This window comes from Paramisgurnus dabryanus, chromosome 14 (assembly GCF_030506205.2).
Source record: "Paramisgurnus dabryanus chromosome 14, PD_genome_1.1, whole genome shotgun sequence".
Classification (NCBI taxonomy): domain Eukaryota; kingdom Metazoa; phylum Chordata; class Actinopteri; order Cypriniformes; family Cobitidae; genus Paramisgurnus; species Paramisgurnus dabryanus.
Genome location: NC_133350.1, coordinates 23,798,807 through 23,820,848, shown reverse-complemented (window position 1 = coordinate 23,820,848; position 22,042 = coordinate 23,798,807). Strand labels below are relative to the sequence as shown.

Here is a 22,042-nt window from a genome sequence, read left to right as displayed (position 1 = left end):
TTTGTCTACATCTCACATCACAGAACATGGATAAATACTCTGTTCAATCATTCAACTTAAAGGGGACATCTCACAAGACTTTTTTAAGATGTAAAATAAATTATTGATGTCACCAGAGTACATATATGAAGCTTTAGCTCAAAATACCCCAACAATAATTTATTATATCATGTTAAATTTACCACTTTGTAAGTACAAGCAAAAATGTGCAGTTTTGGGTGTCTCCTTTAAAATGCAAATGAGCTGATGAAATGCAAACACTGATCACAATGATGGTGTTTTTTTAATGGAAATTTAATTGTGCTGTCAATTCTTTTCTTTCTCTCTCTCTCTCTCTCTCTCTCTCTCTCTCTCTCATGGCAGTGACGTGGTTAGATAGTGCACATTAAGGGGTGGTCCTATTATAATAAGAATCCCCTAATGATATCATAAGGGAAGCCAAATTCATCTTTAAGCAACATAATAGCATGTGTAAAAGTTGTTTTTGTGATTAGTAATTTCTTGATGCTTTAAAATAGCTTGAATTTCCTTATTCTTTCCTCGACTGCGTCCAAAATCTCAAAAATGCTGCCTTTACTTCTCGCCCCACAATTCTAAGCTTGTGTGTGCGTGGGGAATTTGATTGGTCGAGAAAGACTGGTCGAGTTTTAACAAATAAAATGGCGACCAAGAAAGAATCTGGATCATAAATTTAGTACTATAAATAAGGCTATATTACGTTTTACACCTCATTGCATTTCTAGTGAGAAATTAGTATTGCAGTTTTCAAATATGTGATATGTTATAAGAAAGGCGATCTTTGTTTCTATTTTAAATTGAATTCCATTCCACTGCCTATGAAGGCTGTCCGAATGTGTTTTTTCCAAACTGCCTTCATGCCGCCAAAGTAATTGCTTCATGAGGCAGCAAGGCAACAACTCAGTTTCAGACGCAATCCTCATTTACGTGGATCTATGAATATGCTATTTTAGTCCTCACACTTTACTTAATCGCACCAGCTTGGACCATAGATATATATGTACATAGATGCTACATTCTACTGTTTCAGAAAGTCCAGTTTCACAATGCATACTTGACTTGTGCGTTTGCAGCACTAATATTTTTAGCACTAACAGGTTAAAACATTCACACTGCACTTGTGAGCAGCGCATGATCGCATCACAGAAGTAGAGCTGAAGCAGCTGTTCTCCGATCGTTTCAGCGTCAAGTCTATGCGGCATCCAGACATAACATCTATGACTCGAATTACTGATACTGAATTTAGGGTGACCATACGTGCCATTCTTCCCGGACGCATCCCGTCCAGGATTTTGTGTTCGTCTTCCGGAAGTCGTATTTGTCGACCGCATACGTCATAGAGGATTATTATTATTATTATTATTACAGAAAAGCAACTGTTACATTTTAAGGTAAGAATGAAACTACAATTGTATATCTTATGTTTTTAACTGAATGGCGTATGCGGTCAACAAATACGATTTCCGGAAGACGCACCGAAATCATGGACGGGATGCGTCCGGGAAGAATGGCACGTATGGTCACCCTAATACGGATCCACTTGTTCATCTTGTGATGATGTGATTAGTTTGTGATGTAGGAAACCGGGTTGATTTTAAACTGTGGGAATGAGATTTGCACGTGGTTTTATCTCATTGTATGAAAACCACATAGACATAAACAACAACAAACAAGGTTTGGTGACCGGAAGAGAGATAGTTTTGAGGAGGTGAGGAGATTTGTGTTTTTGATTATAGATTGAGCGCATATGAATAAAAAAATTAAGCTTACAAAAAATACCACAATATTCCAACGATATTTTTACGTTTAAATTTTATTGCAACTTTAAGTAAAATGCCATCCAGAAATGGTTATGATTTGATGACACTTGTGTTAAACATTCATCAGAATTCCCTGCGAATAAAAGAAAATCTATCCTGGATCCCCACATCCAAGAGCTTCAATGGTGTCTAAATGAACTGAAGGTGGATGTCAAATAAATGAAAGATTATAATCTGTTATTGTCGCCTTAGCATTGTAACCAAAATAGATGTTTTTTTTCTCAATACCTGACTTGATGCTGTGCTATGTAGCCTATGTTGTATTGTTTGTTCTCTTATTGTTTTTACTGATCCCCAAACTCCAAAATTGACCAGAATCAAGCTCCAGACATCAATTGTATGACAAGATCAAGTTTATTTCTTTAACACTGAACTTAATTCAAACAAGCAGCCTGGCCATTCATACAGTACGTCAGACCTTATGGAGAAAAATCAATGAACGATAGCAATCAGACACCACAAACAAGCTAGAAAACCATTGCCAAAGCAGCAAACTCCATGTGTGAGGTCCATCAGGCTGTCAGTTCAGGATATGGAAATAAAATTCAAACAGCTGGGCTGAGAAGGAGTTATGTGGATAAATGAAATAAGCTCTCATATCTGGCAGACTTGCTGGTGCTTTCAGCCTTATTATTGTGGAATCTGTCAGTCTTTATCCACAAATAACATCTCAATGATCTGAAAGAATCCTCAACCAGGTGGTTCATCAGTATAGGTGGAAAGTGATGCTGTATAAAATAATCCACGTTTTTAGCATTATTATTAGCAAAACTGCACCAAGGATCAATGGTGCCTTAGCGTTTAAAAGATTCCAAGTATGAAAGTCTTGTGAAGAGGACACACAGAAAATCGTGTCCTTTAATTGAATCATTCAGTCGCCCCGATGTTGTGAGCATCACCTTTTCAGATCCGCTGGCTCTTTGGTGAGGGCGGGGCAAATAGTGGCTGTAACTGTGGGCGGAGCTGTGGTCCCCGTGACAACAGCGGCAGCCGCTCGTTCTTTAGCCAGTGTAGTCTGAAGCTCCGCCCTCCGAGCCAAAGCGGCTTTTAAATTCTCGCGGATCTCCTCGATCTTCGTCTGGAGCTCCTCCAGCTCCCCCTCTTCGGCGGGATTCGAGGAGCTGGCCGAAGGAGTGGGCCGAGCCACGGGTCCTCCGTTTTCACAGACCCTCGCCAGTAAACTTCCTGGCCCCGATCTGAATGAGGCGGAGCTGCCCTGACCCCCCTCCCCCATGACCCGGGGGAGGAGACAGCGCGTGTTGAGGGTCTCCAGGTTGAAATGGACCCTCTTGTTGTCTTTGGGCTCCTCTGCCGCCTTGGTGCTCTCGTTGTTCCATCTGGCAAAGGATCCAAGGGGAGCAGGAGGAGGTGGAGGGTTGGGCTGAGCTTTCTGGATGTTACAACTAGAAAGACAGAGCCAAGATAAGTGATAGGATTAACAAAACATCCATCAGTACAACATCCTTATGCTGTAATTACATCAAACACCAAAAACAGACAAATATGCATCTTAAGTGTTTTGTTATGTTTGCACATATTTAAACTGTCAACCTCCTTTTTGAGTGGTGATCACATTTAAATTATTATAACTCTGATATTCTTTGATCTAGAAGCCCAATCTTTGTCTTTTTTTAACAAGACACACAGTTTTTCACTGACATGTCTGTAGTTCTTAATATTTAATAAAAAAAATGTTAGTCATCATTATTTGGGTCAATGTCGTGACGTTAATTATTTTGTGTCCGTATGGATAAATTAAATGTAAAAGGTAAAAATGTCTAAATAAATTTGCAGATTACTGGCATACATTCTCTTTTTTGAGGACCAAGTCTAAAATTTCTGGTTTTATTTTATTTTGACAGAATATTTGGGGGATAATTTCAAAAATGTCAATGTGGTGTAACCAGTTTGTGTCAATTGGTGTAACTAGTATTTTTTTAAATTAAAATATATTCATAAAAATGTGGAATAAAATATAATCATCTAGTTTAGTTTAATATGATTTTTTTACAAACATTTTTACATAATTTCTCAAAGATTATTAAGAAAACAGAGCTGTTTTAGCATATGTCAGGACAAATATTACAAAAATGCATTAAAGTTTACATTTAGAAATAACTAATAAAATTATATTTTAAAATGTTTTTTTACACTTACATGCCATCAAGGTGGATAAATATTTAATTTCTCTCATTTTTTGGCACAATTGGCAGTAACACCATTTGACATTTTCAGGTTCATTCAGTCTTAACTTCATAAAAATGATGCAACTGCAAATGTAATTTTTTATTGCTTAAAATTAACACAAATACACGGTGCATTGAAATAAACCTGATGCATGTTTTTTTTAAACCATTATTTAAATTTATTTCTCATCTTGCCAAACCGTTTTTGTCACTGATCCATTAATAAAAATAATGCAATAAAATATATATTGTATTACAAAAATGCATTAAAGTTTACATTTAGAAATAACTAATAAGATTATATTTTAAAATGTTTTTTTTACACTTACATGCAATCAAGGTGGATAAATATTAAATTTCTCTCATTTTTTGGCACAATTGCAGTTACACCATTTTCAGGTCCATTCAGTCTTAACTTTCATAAAAATGATGCAACTGCAAATGTAATTTTTTATTGCTTAAAATTAACACAAATACACAGTGCATTGAAATAAACCTGATGCATGTTTTTTTACAATTGTTTTTATTAATTTCTTATCTTGCCAAACAGTTTTTGTCACTGACCCATTAATAAAAATAATGCAATAAAATATATATTGTATTTAAAAAAAAGATCAAAATGAAAATGTTTCATGCCCAAAATGCTAAAAACATTACAAAGCCATAAGTCTCAAATAGTTTTGGACCACATTTCAGGTTAAAATTACAAAATTTTTTTCATTTGTCACATTTTTTGTTTGGTTTGCTACTTACTATTGTCACAAATTAAAACATTACTGTCACTGCATTATTATTATTACTGCAAAAGGTTTTGAAATATAAAAACTCAATTTTTAGAGCTTTCCAGTAATATATATAGGTTGTCAAGATTTTTAAAGATTTAAATACAATATTAGTTTTATAAATATGTAATAATAATATTTGCAAAATGATGATTATAAATATGAAAACTACACTCTTAGAGCTTTTAAACGATATATAGTATGTCAAGATAATTCTAGTTTTAGTTAAATAGTTACATAATCAAGACAGTTAAGGGGTTACAGAGGACAGACGTGAGACAAGCTGTGATAAGCACAAACCAGCTTTTAAAATGAAAAATGAATGAACAGAACAAAGTGGAAACCTTTTTTCTGCGGTTGCACGTTGGCGCTTCACATCCTCGTAAGTCATGTTTAGTGCCCTGTGGATTTTCTGTAAAAAAAATTGAGTTATCTCAGCGAGAGAGGAATGAAAGAGATCAAAATTATGCTTTTGATTTTTTAAATAATCTATATTTCAGAAATGACAATTACTGAATCTGCCTAGCAGTAATCCCTCCCTTAGAGAAAACAGCATTAAAGACCCTGAGAGATCAAACACAGCTTATTTACACATTCAAAGCACTAGCGCCATAAATAACATTTCTGCTTCATTACAGTCTTATTTCAACAGTAAATTAAATGAAACATTTGGATTAAACAGGATTTCTTTAATGAGCAAGTTTTTGGTCAAATGATGCATTAAAGGTCTTCATCACAGCATTGAGCTCAGCATCTGTCTCACCTGACTGGTGTGAAGCCAGTATTTAAACTTCTGTCGACGGCGGATATGTGGCAGAACCAGGCGATAGAAGGCGTGTTCACCAGCCAGGGTGAGTAAGGCTCCGGTCACACCGACACACAACAAAACAAACAGCCCTGAGAAATGACGAATGCCCATCTGTAGCGTCTGAAGAGACAGACATAAAATATAAGTGTTATTAGGTTCCTGCTATTAGATTATGAGCCATATTAACTGTAATTATCAAAGCATTCATTATTCTTTCCATGGGGCGCATTTTCAAATGTGAGTCATAATGCGAGTCATTAAAGCAATATCTTCATTGGTAACTGCATTAAGACTTTCTACTAATCTAGTTTAATGTGCAAGATGCTTATATATTAGCCATAGGTGGTCTGATCTCCTAAAGCTTTCAAAACATCTCTCAGTTTTATAAAATGATTCACCCAAAAACGAAAATTCATTAAGCGCACAGTGGACGGTAGGCCTACCCTGACTTCCATAGTACAAAAATAGTACTATTTTACTAAGTCAATGTGTACAGTCAACTGTGTGGTTACCATTATTTATTAAAATATATTCTGTTGTATGTAACAAAATAAATAGACTCATACAGGTTTAACAACATGAGGGTGAGAATTTTCATTTCAATTTTCAGTTTGGTTGCTAGATGAAGGATTGGGAGTCAGTTCATGTTCTTGTGGTCTCATCAGCCAATCAAAGCTGTCACGATGTAGAATTCCTGCTGGGTCACATCACATGATAAACGGCTCAGGTAAATGATTCAAAAATTGTTTGAACCCATTAGCAAAGATAGCTAAATGCAGGTTGTGTTGTTGCAGGCCATCTGGTAACTTTAATTCAGATGCATGAAAATAATAACAGATTCCTCCAGGTATTGGCACACTGCAGGACTGACAATACATGCAGTTGCACACAAGAGGGCAGTGTAGTACTGCTCATTGACTTTTCAATGCAAGATTTATCTGGACATATAATCTGACCAATTTGAGCTTATTGACCTAAAAATCTTAAAGCAGAAGTCATGGTAATATTACACAGGAAAGTTACTTTACTTTGGTTTAATAACCACAGACACAATATATAAACTAAATTAAAGTTAAAGGTGCTAAATAATAATAAATATATTTAATAAAATCGTAACACTGTATTATGCAAAAAGGGTAATGTAATTTTTCCTGTTTTCTTGTATCAAAGTAAGTTATATTTAGGTTGTCTAAAACTCACCTACCTGCAATGTTCTGGGATTTTGCCGGTTTGCCGCAGTGGTATTTATTGCTAAATTATGACATTTTGCATATATTTACCTTTCTGATATACAATTTTTTATTTATGTCATAATTTTTTTCTTCATTTTATATTAAAGGAAAACACCACCGTTTTTCAATATTTTACTATGTTCTTACCTCAACTCAGACAAATTAATACATACCTATCTTTTTCCATGTGTGCACTTCATCTTTGCACAGCACATTGTTAATGTGTTAGCATTTAGCTTAGCCCCATTCATTCCTTAGGATCCAAACAGGGTTGAATTTAGAAGACACCGAACACTTCCATGTCTCCCTATTTAAAGACTGTTACATGACCTAATATTATTGCAGTAATATTGGCAGAAGTTTGAGCGAGACGGGAAGTAGTCAGGAGTGATGATGTTACTGCACGCCAAGATCCAATTGCTGCAAACTAAGTGTTCTTCCACCATACATAGATCTTATTTTTTATCCGTTAAAAATCGCCACGTTTTATTTTGTGCCACCATACTTACTCGTGTTACTACTCATGTAACAGTCTTTAAATAGGGAAAACATGGAAGTGTTTGGTGGCTTCTAAATGCATCCCTGTTTGGATCCCAAGAAATGAATGGGGCTAGGCTAAATGCTAACACATTCACGACATGCTGTACAAAGATTAAGTGCATGCATTGAGAACAGATATATATGTATTAATTCATCTAAGCTGAGGTAAGAACATAGTAAAATATAGAAAAATTGTGGTGTTTTCCTTTAAGTTTGGTGCTGAAATGTTTTCTGTAATTTTGTGAGAAGTGCTATATAAAAAAATTGAATCCCAGTTTAATATGAAACCCAGGTACATGTCCAAAGCTACATACCAATATATTGGTATTTGATTTGATTAAAAGTAGTGATGCACCGATGTATCGGCCGCCGATATTTATCGGACGATTTTTGATGAATTTGAAACCATCGGCATATCGGCAATAGCACAAGAAAGGCCGATACCAATTGTTTATTAATTAAATGCATAAAGAAATCCATTATATGTAAAAAAAAATAAGTTAATGTCGTTAATAAAATTAATGCTGAATAGCAAAAACCACATTTGAAGGTTGTCATGTTGTCTTATTATATTTGTTTTAGCTTAATTTGTGCCTCTCTTATTATGTTGGTCAGTTGAATGTTAATCCAATGATCCAATCCGTGTTCAGGTAAAAATAATTTGAAGCAGAAATAAACTAGCTAATAGACCAACTGTATAGTATTGTATACAAGTGTTTAATATCGGTATCGGCATCGGCCAGAAGTTGTCTCTTTAAATCGGTATCGGCCCAAAAAAATCCTATCGGTGCATCCCTAATTAAAAGCATATAAATAATACTTTGATCCACTTGTGGTTTAAAAATAAAATTTGCATGACTACATTTTAAGAAGTTTGAGAGACCTTATGCAAATCCAAAATTCCTTGGTGCACTTAAATTTTTAAGTTTAATCAACTTGATTTTACAATTCATTTAAACTTTCTTGACTGTTGAGGAGTTGCTATAAATTATAAAAAAGAAAATGAAATAACTGAAGCTATTTCAACTTAATTTTTATAATTCAACTCCTCACTAGTCAAGAAAGTTGAATTAATTGAACATTCAAGTTGATTAAACTTAGAAAATTGAAGCTCAACAAGGAATTTTCTACACCTACATTTTACCTTAAATAAACTGGACTGTTTTATACCAAATCCTTTATACCATATCAACAAAAACTGTGACTCCAGAAAAGAAAATACATAAATGAGCATTTGAAACTTTTATCTGTGAGTTTTGGCCGTAGGGCATGAATGAATGAAAGAGGCATGTGTACGGTTTTGGTCTCTAAGACAGCTTTGGCAAATTCATATTTACACAACCTGTGTTCTCCAAACTAATCTGAAAACAGACAAACTAGACAAATTCACCACCACACAGTTCAAGATAAAAAGCATTCTGGGAAACAACACAATCTATTAGCTCTAACTGCCACAGTGTTTGTTGGACTGATTCAAAACCAGGCATTTCTTGTGATGGTTTAACATCTCACATCACAATGCTTTGTCCTCATGTTATCATCCTCCAAGAGCACAGAGATTTGAAATGGAAATGAGGAACAATCTTTTCTGCCCAGGCAATGGTAATTTCCCCCCTGAAACTAAGGAAAGACGAAAAACAAGCCCTGCTGCAAATTTAAACCGTTCTGTGAGAGAGAGAGAGAGAGAGAGAGAGAGAGAGAGAGAGAGAGAGAGAGAGAGAGAGAGAGAGAGAGAGAGAGAGAGAGAGAGAGAGAGAGAGAGAGAGAGAGAGAGAGAGAGAGAGAGAGAGAGAGAGAGAGAGAGAGAGAGAGAGAGAGAGATCATTTCTTTATTCTGTAATGGATGTCAAAAAGCCTCATGTAGCCGTCAGCCTATCAGCATGCTCCAAAAGTGTCATTTATTCTGAAATCTACTGAGGGATTTTTTAAGATCCAACACAGACCTCTGACAGTGCAGAGATAATGATTTGAGATAAGTTAGTGAAGTTACTGAGCTGGATCAATGTGTACTAAGAATCAAACCCTTCCTCCGCAGAGAGGTAAAGCAAACAGGACTCACATCAGTCTGTCAGGTTTAAAGAGACTCTGTGGACATGATCAACATCCAAGATCTCAACCGCTTCTCTTTTAAATAGAACGACAGGATAGTTTTGCTTGCATAATTGTATTAATGAACCATATAAAGGGAGTGCATGGCAAGCTCCGCCCCAAGAGCTTTGTTAGATTGGATAAAACATTTAGTAATTGATTATGTAGTAATGTGATTTAGGCCGTCTGGAGATATGGGTGTGTGCACCACTGTAATGGAGGGCTATTATTAATATTAAATTCAGTAATGGCACATGTGGGAACACAAATATTGTATGTGGCTGTTCTGAAAGATTTTTTCTGCACATGATCCATCTGATATGGGTTTAACTTGATTTAAATGCAATTTTTGTGAGATAAAACTGTGTTTTTGTATTATATGGAATTTTTAATTTATATTTCTCAATTGCTTAAAGAGATAGTTCCCCCAAAAATGAAAATTCTGTCATGATTTATTCACACTCGTGTTGTTACAAACCTGTATAAAAAAATTCTGATGAACACGAAGGAAGATATTTTGAGGAATGTTTGTGACCAAATCGATCAGAGGCCCCATTGACTTCCATAATAAAAAAAGAATACTATGAAAGTCATTCAGGGCCTCTGATTTAATTACAAACATTCCACAAAATATCATCTTTTGTGTAAGACATTTATACAGGTTCATAACAACATGGGAGTGAGAAAATGATGACCAAATTTTTATTTTGGGTGAACTATCCCTTTAATAAAACGTGTGTAAAATATAAATGGTTAACTCTAATCCTACAAACTGTATATTCAATCCCCTTCCCCTAACCCAACCCTAAACCTGCTATTTTACAGGTCATTCTGTTTGATTTATAAGCTTGTTACCTCAAGAAGACCAAACATGTCCCAATAGTCAAACAATTAAAGATTTAACAAACTTTTTAGGGACATTTGGTCCCCACACTGTCAGAAATAAAGGTACAAAACTGTCACTGGGGCTGTACCCTAAGTTTCCGTTTGGTACCTTGACATGAATAAAAACAGAATACAATTTTGGGTAGATTACCGTTAGCCTGGTCCAACCAGACTCTCGTACATTCATTTCATTTGTACAGAGAGTCTGGCCACGCTCCATTGGAAAGCGTTACTTCCGTTAAGGAGGGTCCATTGTTGAAGTTTAAAACTATTGGATCTGCCCAGAGTACTCAGGATCTGCCAAAGCCAATCGCTAACGTGAGGTCGTGACGTATATCATGCACCGAAACCGGACGGAAACAACAAGTCAGAATAATCAGACAAACAAAACTTAGCAAACCTGGTTCTTGCTCCGGCTTTAACTTCTGTATATTCGGCAGTTTTGCAACAACGGCCCGAATAGCTTTTCTCACGTCTTTCTCCGCTGCCATTACTGAACTACAACTCAAACTGACGCGCGACCTCAACGTCATCGTTCTTAGCCACCCCCATCTGTTCGCTGATTGGTCCTGCAGATTTTTGCAGGAGAAAACGAAACTCTATAGAGAAATCCCAGACGTACTGCTGAAGGGAAATGAAAATTAAGCGGAAGCACGTAGGAGGGCGGAGCCAGGCTAGATTACCGTACCTTAAGGACCTACATTGTTAGAAAAAAGTCAAAATATGTACCCTAGCTGTCAGTGGAGCAGCAGCACCCTTTACGAAGGTAATTGTATGGACCATTAGGTACAGATATGTAAATATTTAGTACCAATATGTACCTTTGAAATACTAATATGTATTTTTGAGGTACTAATAAGCTCTCTTTGGTCCCAGTATGTACTTCTGAGGTACTAAAATGAAATCTTTAGGTGCAAAGCTGTACTTTTTGAAAGGGTACAGCCCCAGTGACAGAAAAGGTACAGTTTTGTACCTTTATTTCTGAGTGCATGCACCATAGATTATGGGATTACCAGGTACGTACACACACACACACACACACACACACACACACACACACACACACACACACACACACACACACACTATTTAGATCAAATAGCTCAAATGTATGAGAAATGAAAGTGACACCATTAACCATGTATGCATTACATGCTTCTAATCTGCCTAAAAGGATTGAAAGCTATAAGAATTAAGCAAATAAATATTTATTTATTCATTAATATTTAAACTAAACGCCCCGCAAAGAAATTCTGTTTTTAGGCACCTCTAGATTTATTTATCTTCTTAATGTAACTGAATCCAGCTCACCTCTGTAACAGCAAACACTCTCTTCCCGCACGGCACCACCTTGTACCACTTGTCATGTAACATGTCCATGTAGCCGTCAGACTTGTATCGGCTGACGAACTCTGATATATTGGATGTGAGTGGTGAGTTCTGGGGCAGTCCGATCCCGTAACCTGGAGACAAAAATCAGCCCGTTTACAATCATCAGTCCAGTCGCTCAGTCCAATTTATCAAAACGACAGCATCGCAAAGACAAAGCATTTAATGCTTCATTACACTGCCTGTCTCTAAAAACGTTTTCTGTAAAAACTTATTATATAAAGCAGCATCATTATGCGCCCATTGAGCTGAAATAATGACAGGACGCATGAAAGAAATGCATGAAATGCCCTCATATTTCATGTTTTGACAATATAAGTTTATGCAAATAAAAGGGTGCCTGGTTTTACATTGGACAAAAGGGAACTAAAAACAGTACCTAAATGATTTGTGTAATAGTAAATCGAAAGGTCCTTAAAACCCAACATATTTAAAATTGTTTACCGCGAATTGCAAAGACACAACAAAATGCTAAATTATTAACATGATATGCACAACGAATAATCATGTATAGATGGTTTCAGCAGCAAAAACATAAACAAACGGTTTTTGTGGACTGAACGCAACTTCCGGAAGACTTCCATTTAGAATGAATGCCCGTTTCTCAATCTGAAGACTGCATCCTCTGGAGATCGCATATGCAGGATGAATACGTCATCAAGCCTGTTTTTTTTTTAAGTTAACTGAGCATTACATTCGCAAGTCATAAGCATATTACAACAATTAACGATCAACTAAGAGGAACAGTCAACTTTATAATTGTTAATATTCTGAAATAATATATGTCTTGATGACGTATGCAGCCTACAAAAGCGACCTCCGGAGGCTGCAGCCTTCGGATTGAGAAACGGCCAATAACAACAAAAAGTCTTTAAAGTAGTTTATTTCTGATAACAAAGGAATTATTGTTTTTAAAGTAAATTTCCGGCGCTCATATATCATATCTAACTAATATTAACTATTATGCTGAGCTATTGTTACTGTGTAAAATTAATGTAAGCAATGTTAGAAGATCCTTGAATTCTTGCCTGACGCAAACCTCTCCGCACAGTTGTAATCCATGATCGTTGTCTCCCCTCGTCTTTAGCAAAACAAAACATTTTATTTTCAACAAGGTATTTGTTTCAGAAATCAGTTTAGCCATTAGCCTGATTAATAATTATAGGATAGAAGTTCGCTTTGCTTCAGGTGCATAACCGGCAACGCACGTGCGGCCGATGAATCCGGTTGTGACTAGAAGGGATACAGCTACGGACAAAATCTCGTGAAATCTCACCAGACGAGCGCCGTTTTTCATCCAAATCCTACCTCAAACCTAACCCTAAACTTGACATGTCGTGAGATTTGGCTGTAGCTGTACCGATGAAACCGTCTATACGCAGATCCCGTTTGCAAATCTTCATAATATGTTTAGCATATTATAATTAGCATTGTTTGTCCTATTACATCCCATTTTTGGTTTAGGGACCACTACAAAACACACAGAACTGCGAAACTTTTGACCTTGCACATCTCTTCAATTTTTGATAGATTTCTTTTTGCCATTATGCTGATGTGGCTTTCCATTACTTCTCTTTGATATCTAATGAAACATGCAAATTCGATTTTACAAATGACATTACTGAGAACTGTGAATAAAATGACTCTTTTAACTGTGAATAGATTTTCAAATCAGAAACGTGGAGAAAAATGTGATGGCAAAGATGAAGTGATATGATGTTATTACAGGGGGCGTGTCATCGTGGGCAACCACACAGGTGCTTTATGATGTGGGCGGGGCTTATAAGTCATATTATTGATAACAGACATGACATGAATCTTATTCAACCTGCACACGTGTTGGAGATGAATTGACATAGGAAATTAGATAACAGTATGATAATTAACATAGTGAAGGTCTGAATCCTAAACTACTGATCGGCCAAACTATAGGGAAACATTAGGAGGAAATATAATAGAAGGTATCAGTGGGCTGTTTTTCTCTGCAGTAAATCTGTCACTCAGCAGCCCCCACTGGCCCCTAACTGGTTGACAGATCACAGATATTCAAATGTTGACATCTAGGCATTTCATCACTGCCAAACCTCAACACACACACATACACATACAATTTCAAATTCTCTAAAGGATACTTGTCAGTATTTCATACAATATGGCATACATACAAAACAGATACACAGTCCAAAATTATGCGAGTTTGTGACTGCAAGTGCTTCCATTTTGTATTTTTAAGAAATGCAATTTGTTTTGTATTATTACAGATATTATTATTAATAATATAACAAATAGGAAAAGTTAGTTTTTTAGTCAACCAGTTGTTTCAATGATAACAGCACTTGAGCCGGAAAGTTTGTGCAAAACCTGATGATCCATATTATCCCAGCATGATTTAGGAATGTCTCAAAGAGCATCTTATGTGCTTCAATGGACATGAGGAAATCTGACCTTTTCACAATGAAGTTAACATGGTCCATGTCACAAATTTACATATTTAATTACTGGCATACTGTAGAAATACTCCAGAGACCTAGAAATTATTTTTACAGACCATTCATTTTATATCGTAACATTTCTTTTATCTAATCCCTAAAATACATTTATTTTGTGGTTATAATACTGAATCCCAAAGTTTTACTATATGATTGTCTCTGATTTTGGATTATATTAAATATGAAGAGCTCCGATGCAAAACCCTGTAAGTGCGACTGTCTTACATGTTTTCTTTGTAAATGTGCTTTTTTATCAGGCTCTTATGTTTAGGTTCAGTAATTTCCCTTTAATGGCAATGAAAAGGTTATTAGTCAGTAATTGAAATGCCTTACTTTCACAATGTCACTTCAGTCCTTTCAGAACAAATTCTTTTCACTGAAACCCTGAAGTACATGCAAAATCTCCACTTCTAAAAAAGTCTTCAGTTACTCTTCACTGTCTTTACTGAATAATGCCAAAAGCCTAAAAAAATCTGGCTAGTATCCAAAAAAGATTTTTTGTACATTTTCTTTAGACATTTTACAAGACTTTTTAAAGATGTAAGATAAATATTTGGTGTCCCCAGAGTGCGTATGTGAAGTTCTAGCTCAAAATACCATATAATTAATTTATTACTATTACAAGTCAAAACTAAATTCCATCTATTTGCATTTGAGGTCCTCAGTAAAATATTTTCAAGACATCATTCATCATGCTTCAAAACATCACCGCCTCTCTTTCTTTTTAAACACAAAGCGATTTGATATTGTACACATAATTTCCCTCACTTGTGGGCAGAATTAAAGAACAAGACCTGTCTTGTTATTGAATTTTGAATTAGAGAACAATACATCAGCCCTATGAGTGCTTATTAATTCATATAAAACATGCAGAATATTGTCCAGCGTAGACACGTCACGACACAGAGGAATGGGAGACGCCTGGGGGGATGAACAGACATGAGAAATGACACAACAGTCATATGGTAATTAACGGAGAGAATAGCAGGGGCGTGAGCTCAATTAGCCCTGATGCCCAGCTGAGGGGCAGTTCTACAAATGAACAAATCACAGTCTGAACTGAAATAACTTCACTCAATTTTGTTGAACTGCTCTTACTTTCTATTTTACCTCCAGCAAACTTTTCCTATCGCCTTAAGGAAAGATCCGTGACGCCTGTAGGCAGCACAGGAATACAGCCCAGGTTTGCATTTAAATTGGCTTCCCCCACTAAAACGCATGACAGCAGGAGAGATCTCGGCAAGGCCAGCTTCAGTTCTCACTGTTTTTGTGCTTGTCAGCTGTGGATTTGTCAATACACTCCAAAAGATACTTCGCAAACAATTTTTGCTTTGTGTCCCTCAAGCTTGGTCAGTGAATAAGACATGGTTTTGGTGTTATCCAGGGTGTTTCACGCTGTTTTCTGACATATCTACCTCTTGTTCACCTATATATTTTGGTCAATAAATCCTTCTGTGAAACTTTCTTAAAGGTGCCTTCACAAACTTACCCTATAATATACTCACCATAATGCTATCCTAGGTGCATATGACACATTTTTGAGTTATATAAAATAATATCCTGGCTTTTCCTAGACATTTAATGGCACTGAATGGAAACCCATCCATCATCTGATAAAGGAATCAATACAACTCTGGTGTTTAAATAATAACACGAAGAGTTCAGATGCAAAACCCTCTAAGGGGGCATTCACACCAAAGCTTTTAAACGCGGCTGAAAATGGCAGGTGGATGCCGAAAATAGGCACTTGCCAGTTTTTACCTGAACGCTTTGGTTTTTATCATACTTCTGCTTTGTTTATCAGTCGTTCAATGATGAGGCGGTTGGTTGTTGTGATTTTAGTCCCATCCCTTCTCAAATGTGATTGGACTGGTGTGTGGGAACTAACAATAGTCCCTTTCACATATACAGTCTTTACTAGTAATTTACTGGTAAATTGCAGTTAACTGTTCATGTGTAAACACAACCTTTCTGGTAAATCAGTGCTGCCAATTTACCAGTAAGAGAGGTTGTAAGATTACCAGTAATTTACTGGTAAGCGCTATGTGTGAAAAAAAAGATTATCGGCATTTAGAACGGACAACGTCAGACACCTTTGGGCCGATCATAACGTTTTAATACAGATGACGCATTTACTCCCACACTTTTTATGGAAGTTTCCACACACATGCTGATTAAAAGTCGAGCACACCTGAAGTTAACGTCCACATTTCTTCACCAAAGTTGTTTAAAACAGCTTACCATCTATTGCCGAATTGCCAGCGTCCTTAGCACACCCTCTATGAAGCCTAATGTGTAAACAGTACTGTTGTTTAAGACACAGGTTTCGTTTAACGTCGCCTAATGCAATGTTATTTGGTAACAAGCAACTTCGCGAACATTGGCGTTTGCCACAGATGTGAAAACAACAAAATATGGACCGTGAATATGAAGTTATAACCCACCATTAAATACAACACTGAGCTCGCCGCACGCCACAGGTAACTTCCACTTTCTCACCAAGTTTACAGGTATTTTGATACTGTTGTGTGAATGATGTCTTGTTGGTAAAAAGACTGAACGTCACTGGGTGTGTGAACAGCAGATTTTTGTTACTTGTAAATTCATTCTGGCTGGTAAATTCATGGTAATTTAACAAAATTACTGCGTGAAAGAGGCTATTGACGAGCTGAGCGTGTTCTCCCAAAGTTAAACATTTTTCAACTCTTGACGCTCAGTGCTGAACGCAGAATAAACGGCAAGCGGCAGCATTCAGCTCGGACGAAACTCGTCAGTTGCTTTCGTTTTTGAAAAGGCTGTGCTTCCATTAAAAACAATTGAAAACATATGCCGGCGTAAACGCTTTGGTGTGCACGCTATCTAAGTGTATCTGACATGTTTTCTTATAAATTAGCATTTTTTGGGGTCTCATGTTCAGTTTCAGTAATTTCACTTTACAATTAAAAGGCATTGAAAAGGTTATTAGTCACTCAGTAACTGAAATGCCTTATGTTCACAAATGTCACTTCCTTGGCATTTAACATATTTGACTGTCTTTTGCAGATTTTTCTTATTAAAAATATCCATTAGCTAAGGGGCTGTCCACACGGAGACGCGAATCACTGTATACGCATAAATTTGTTATCGTATTGGCGTTTCATCCACACGGATCCGGCGATTTCAGAGAGTGAAACCGCTATTTTTTGAAACCTGGTCCTAAAGTGGATAAATCTGAAACCGACACCCTTGCGGTTTCGTCTGTACAGCCAATCCGTATATTTTGTGAAGCGAAAACGTCATCACATCACGTGTCGGAAGCGTCACACGTAACAGCAACAACAATAACGGCGGATTACGTGATTGTGTTCATGCTACAGAAGCTACTAAAGCCTACTAGCTTTATTACAGCAAAATCTATTGCGTCTATGCAATTGTGGTGACCAACAAGCGATAATGGACAACACCATACGTTGGCTATGCGCATGCTCAAAGTCTTCTTCTCCGTGTATAGTGTATATCTGTGGCAGAATTACAGCGCCCCATACTGGTCCGGCATATATACTACACCGCTTTCAGTCGGTTTCAGTGGTTTCGTGTTTACGGATTATTTTTTTAGAGCAAGGAAAAAAAATGATCGGATAGGGAATGCACCGGCTTCGTGTGGATATAGCCTAAATATTCAAAATTTTCACACTCTGCTAATATTACTTTAACCAGATGACTTAAGCCTTATTCGGGCGGGATTCGTTTTACAGGGGGACCTCTGAGAAAATCTTACTTCCTCTGTGTTTTTAATCCTGTGACGCATGGCCAAGATTGCGATGGAAGACACAGCTTACTTAAAGCTTCAAAAATGATCTTCAGAAACCTATGGGTGACGTCACGGACACTACGTCCATCTTTTTTTTACAGTTTATGGTTTATTAAGCAGCCAGTAAAACATGTAGTTTTTACCATGTTTTTTTTACAAAAGTTATTTTGATTTGTTCAAATTAAATTGATCAATTACATGTTCTGTAATAACTTTACATTTTTGTAATGCCCAAACTCAACGAAACAGACACTCCCGTCTCTGGAATAGCCTGAGAATTTTAGTCCTGTACAAACTGGTATATAAAATCATAGACGTCGTCGGGGGACAGGTTGAAACTCAAACGCAGTTTGAAAAAAATAATCCCATCCAAATAGTGCTTTGAATGTTCAAGAAAACATATACTTATAAGGAAACATAAAAATTGGTAATATTATGTTATTTTAAACCCATCTACCCCCCCAAAAAAAAAAAAATCTAGAGTGCCCTGTTGTGCCATTTCCAGCCCTGTGTACAGTTTAATATATTTTGTTCTTGAGTCAATTACATGAGTCTTAAAAGTCAAGTAACTGACCACTCTACAGTATAACCAGAGGTTTTCTTATTAAAGGAGATTGCAGACTTACATCATTGAATAAAGAATATCGGTCAACTTGAATCACATGCATATATAATTTAATCATATAATGGCCCTGTAATCATTGACCTGCTATACGACATTTGCGGATACCATAGAAATGCATTGGGAATAAAAGGAGTCCTATCTGTCACAATACTGTCTGCTTTTCGACCCGCTCCTTTTTCTAGGTCACTGCTTTGACTGAAGTCTCTGGCCTATGTGCATGCACATGGTTTATTTGTCAGGCTGAAACTTTGTGTGTAAAACTTTATTTAGTGCACCACTTTGTCCCTGCAATTCATCTAAACATTTAAAGCTGCACAAGATTAAAGAGTGTTTTGAGAGCGGTATGATGTCTTACCTTCAATAGCGAAGGGTTTTCCGACAGTTAACAGCTTGCAGTCGGCATCAATCGACACCTCGTAGTCCAGCAGGGCTTTGTCCATGATAAAAGCATCAAGCTGAGGAGGATCTGTCCTTCACAACATAAAAAGAGGAAGGGCTACAAATCTGCACCGACAGGCACGTACACCACAGTTCATCTCATTATACATGCACAGTATGATTTTCATAAGTAAGATCGTGCATCTCATTCTGGTGCAAATGGAACGCAGCCATCGTCTGTCTCGCAGCTAAATGTTCGTAAACCACAGACGTTGCCATAAATCTCCACCACATGCACACTGAATAGACCTTTAAATAAGCACTTTTAATGGGTAGTGATACCTTAATGGCCCACCTTTCTTAATTTACACATAATAAAACATCTCACTTATCGGTGAGTTCACCCAGGGAATTTTAAGTTAAACACGTTCACGCTATTTGGTTTAATCAACTGTTAATATAAAATCTATATATGCTTTAAAAAGACATATTTATATTAAATTTTTGTGTAATATTAAACTGTACCTGTCAAAATGATTTGCAGCATCCATGTTACCGTGTGTTATTAGTTTTGAGCGGTTGAATAACAACCGACTGGCCAATCAGAATCTTTATTATTATTTAAAAACTTAGTTTAGTCTCGTCATGTTTTCATAAGTCAAATCAATCGCGTGTCATCACCTTGGACTTTTGTATGCTGCTGCGCGCGGCTGAATAGACGCGCACGGACATGCATTTGTGCGTGCACACGTCAGTGCGACTGCTGGGTCGCTTTTTCGAACGTGAATTGGGTAACTACATTGCATATAGATCCGTTTTGCCTCGGTTATTTTTGTAAATTAATACACAAGTTAACTGCTAAAATGTAAACTTGAGATTTACACCGGGGCACAAAAGATTTACACTGTGGCACGTGCCCCAGTAAAAGGGGTCTAGCGACGCCCCTGCCTCTAAACTCAACATCTCGCGAGATTTGGCCGTGTAATATCATACATCTCCCAAGTTATTTAGGCCAAAATTATGCTGCGTTCCAGGCAGGCTTTTAAACCCGTGAGTTACGACTTCAAAACCACGACTCTACGATTCTACCGGTGAAAGTGCACTGGAACGGCAGTCAAACCCGTGACTTCCCACCCGTGAACTCGTACTAGATCGATGTACTCCCAGTTCAGAGTCGTGAGTCGTGGTTTTGAACTCGTGAGTTACGGGTTACCGGTTGCCTGGAACGCAGCATTATTTAGGCCAAATTTAAAATTTTGTTAAGAAGTGGGTCATTCATAGCCGGATTATATCGGGTCCATTAACCTGTTCAGTTAAATGCGGACTTTTGCTTGCTGGGTTCTTGCTCACAATTTTCGCCGGTCTAATCTGATTATTCATACATTTCATTGATGTTTTTACCCTTTTTTAAGTGAAACTGAAATATGTAGTGCGAACACCGCTGCTTATAAACACCATCTCAGAGTCTGGAGCAGGCATTTGAAAGTCAAGTGTCTACAAAACGAATGCGCTTTTCTGCTTCTTGTTCTTGTTATGCATGTGGTCACCGATACCTCTGATCTTCTTCACAAAATTAAAAAACGGATTAAAATGTTTTCAGCCAAATGAAATATTTCATGGGGCTTTGACTCTTTTGAAGACTCTGGGCTTTTTTACGTTCTTCTTCCAATTACATTTTAAATGATACATCCAAAAGTATAAAGTGAAGCAACTGTAACTTCCTATTATGTCAGGCTTAATTCTACCATCTGTCGTACAGAATCAAACCTTTACTAAGCAATTATTGAAAGAAATGAGATTTGGCGGCTCTCGGAAATTGTTCATAGTTCTGTCGTTTCTTCTAAATTCATCTCTGGCTTGAGTTAAAGTGAGGTTAGAAGTCTGACAGCTGTTTACATGGTTTGCTTTTAGTGGAAAAGCCTCCTAATGAGGCGTTGATAAATATCCCATAGGTATCTCTCTCTCTCTCTCTCTCTCTCTCTCTCTCTCTCTTTCTTTCTTTCTTTGTCTTTCTCTGCCATAGCCCAAAATAACAATATTAGAATAAAAAAAATAAAAAAAACACTTCACAATTTGGTATGTCTTTGACAGTGGCCCTGCAGCTGGCAGGAAACAACAAACGCCCCCTTGGCGGGCACTTAAAATGTAGACTAAAATATATCGAAAGTAACAATTCCTCAGGTAAACACCTCATTTTAATGACAGCTTTTTCAAGGTGGCAAGAATATTGACACCTTTAATATTGTCAACCAGCGAGTCACTATAAACTGATTTTTTTTTAATTTAACGTAAAATTTGCATTGCTATTTTTTTTCATTAAAAAGAAATTATGTTTTTTGAGGAAAACATTCTAGGATTTTTCTTTATATAGTGGACTTTAGTGGACCTCAACAGTTTACAGTTTCAAAGCAGCTTCAAAGGGCTGTAAGCGATCCCTACTGAGGCATAAAGCCCAATTTATAGTCGTGCGTAAGTCAGCTACGGCGTAGGCTATCTGTAGCCAGCTCTGCGTAGCCTGATGTGCACCTCGCAAAAATTTTAACAGCGCATCAGTTCTATGCGGACCACAAGCGCTGTGGTTGCTCAACCAGAACCCCTCCCGTCATAGGTATTTCCGTTTGCCACGGTGAAAACAAAGAAAGGCCAAGTTGAGGAGTGATTTAACTCAAACTGCAACAAAAGTCGCTGTTTATTTACTTCCATCATTGCTGGTCGTGCTGCTACTGTGGTTACACGCATGGATACTGCCTTCCAGCGGTTTGCATGTCGACACGGGACATGGAACCTATGCTGTCGCGGCTACGACGTAGGACCTACGCACAACTATAATGAGCCCTTAAGGGTCTTATCTAGCAAAATAATCGTATTTTTCGCAAAAAAAAAAGGTAATTTTAAACCACAACTTATTGTCTTGTAGTAGCCGTGTGACGTACCAACCCAGTCTCACCCCATTTCGTCAATATTTGACGACACTTGACCATTCGTCATATGTTGACGTGAAGGGTATACCTT

At 37.0% G+C, this 22,042-nt stretch overlaps 1 protein-coding gene across 1 annotated transcript in view; it reads right to left on the bottom strand.

The window, feature by feature from the left end:
- Positions 1 to 2,173: 2,173 nt before the first annotated feature.
- Positions 2,174 to 22,042, bottom strand: part of grin3bb (glutamate receptor, ionotropic, N-methyl-D-aspartate 3Bb) — a 101,914-nt gene continuing 82,045 nt past the window's right edge. Inside the window, exons 5-9 of the mRNA XM_065241686.1 lie at positions 19,008 to 19,123; positions 11,671 to 11,822; positions 5,570 to 5,734; positions 5,151 to 5,218; positions 2,174 to 3,241 (exon numbers count right to left, since the gene is read on the bottom strand). Coding sequence (XP_065097758.1) covers positions 2,734 to 3,241; positions 5,151 to 5,218; positions 5,570 to 5,734; positions 11,671 to 11,822; positions 19,008 to 19,123 — 1,009 coding nt within the window. The 3' untranslated portion in view covers positions 2,174 to 2,733. The remainder of the gene's footprint in view (positions 3,242 to 5,150; positions 5,219 to 5,569; positions 5,735 to 11,670; positions 11,823 to 19,007; positions 19,124 to 22,042) is intronic.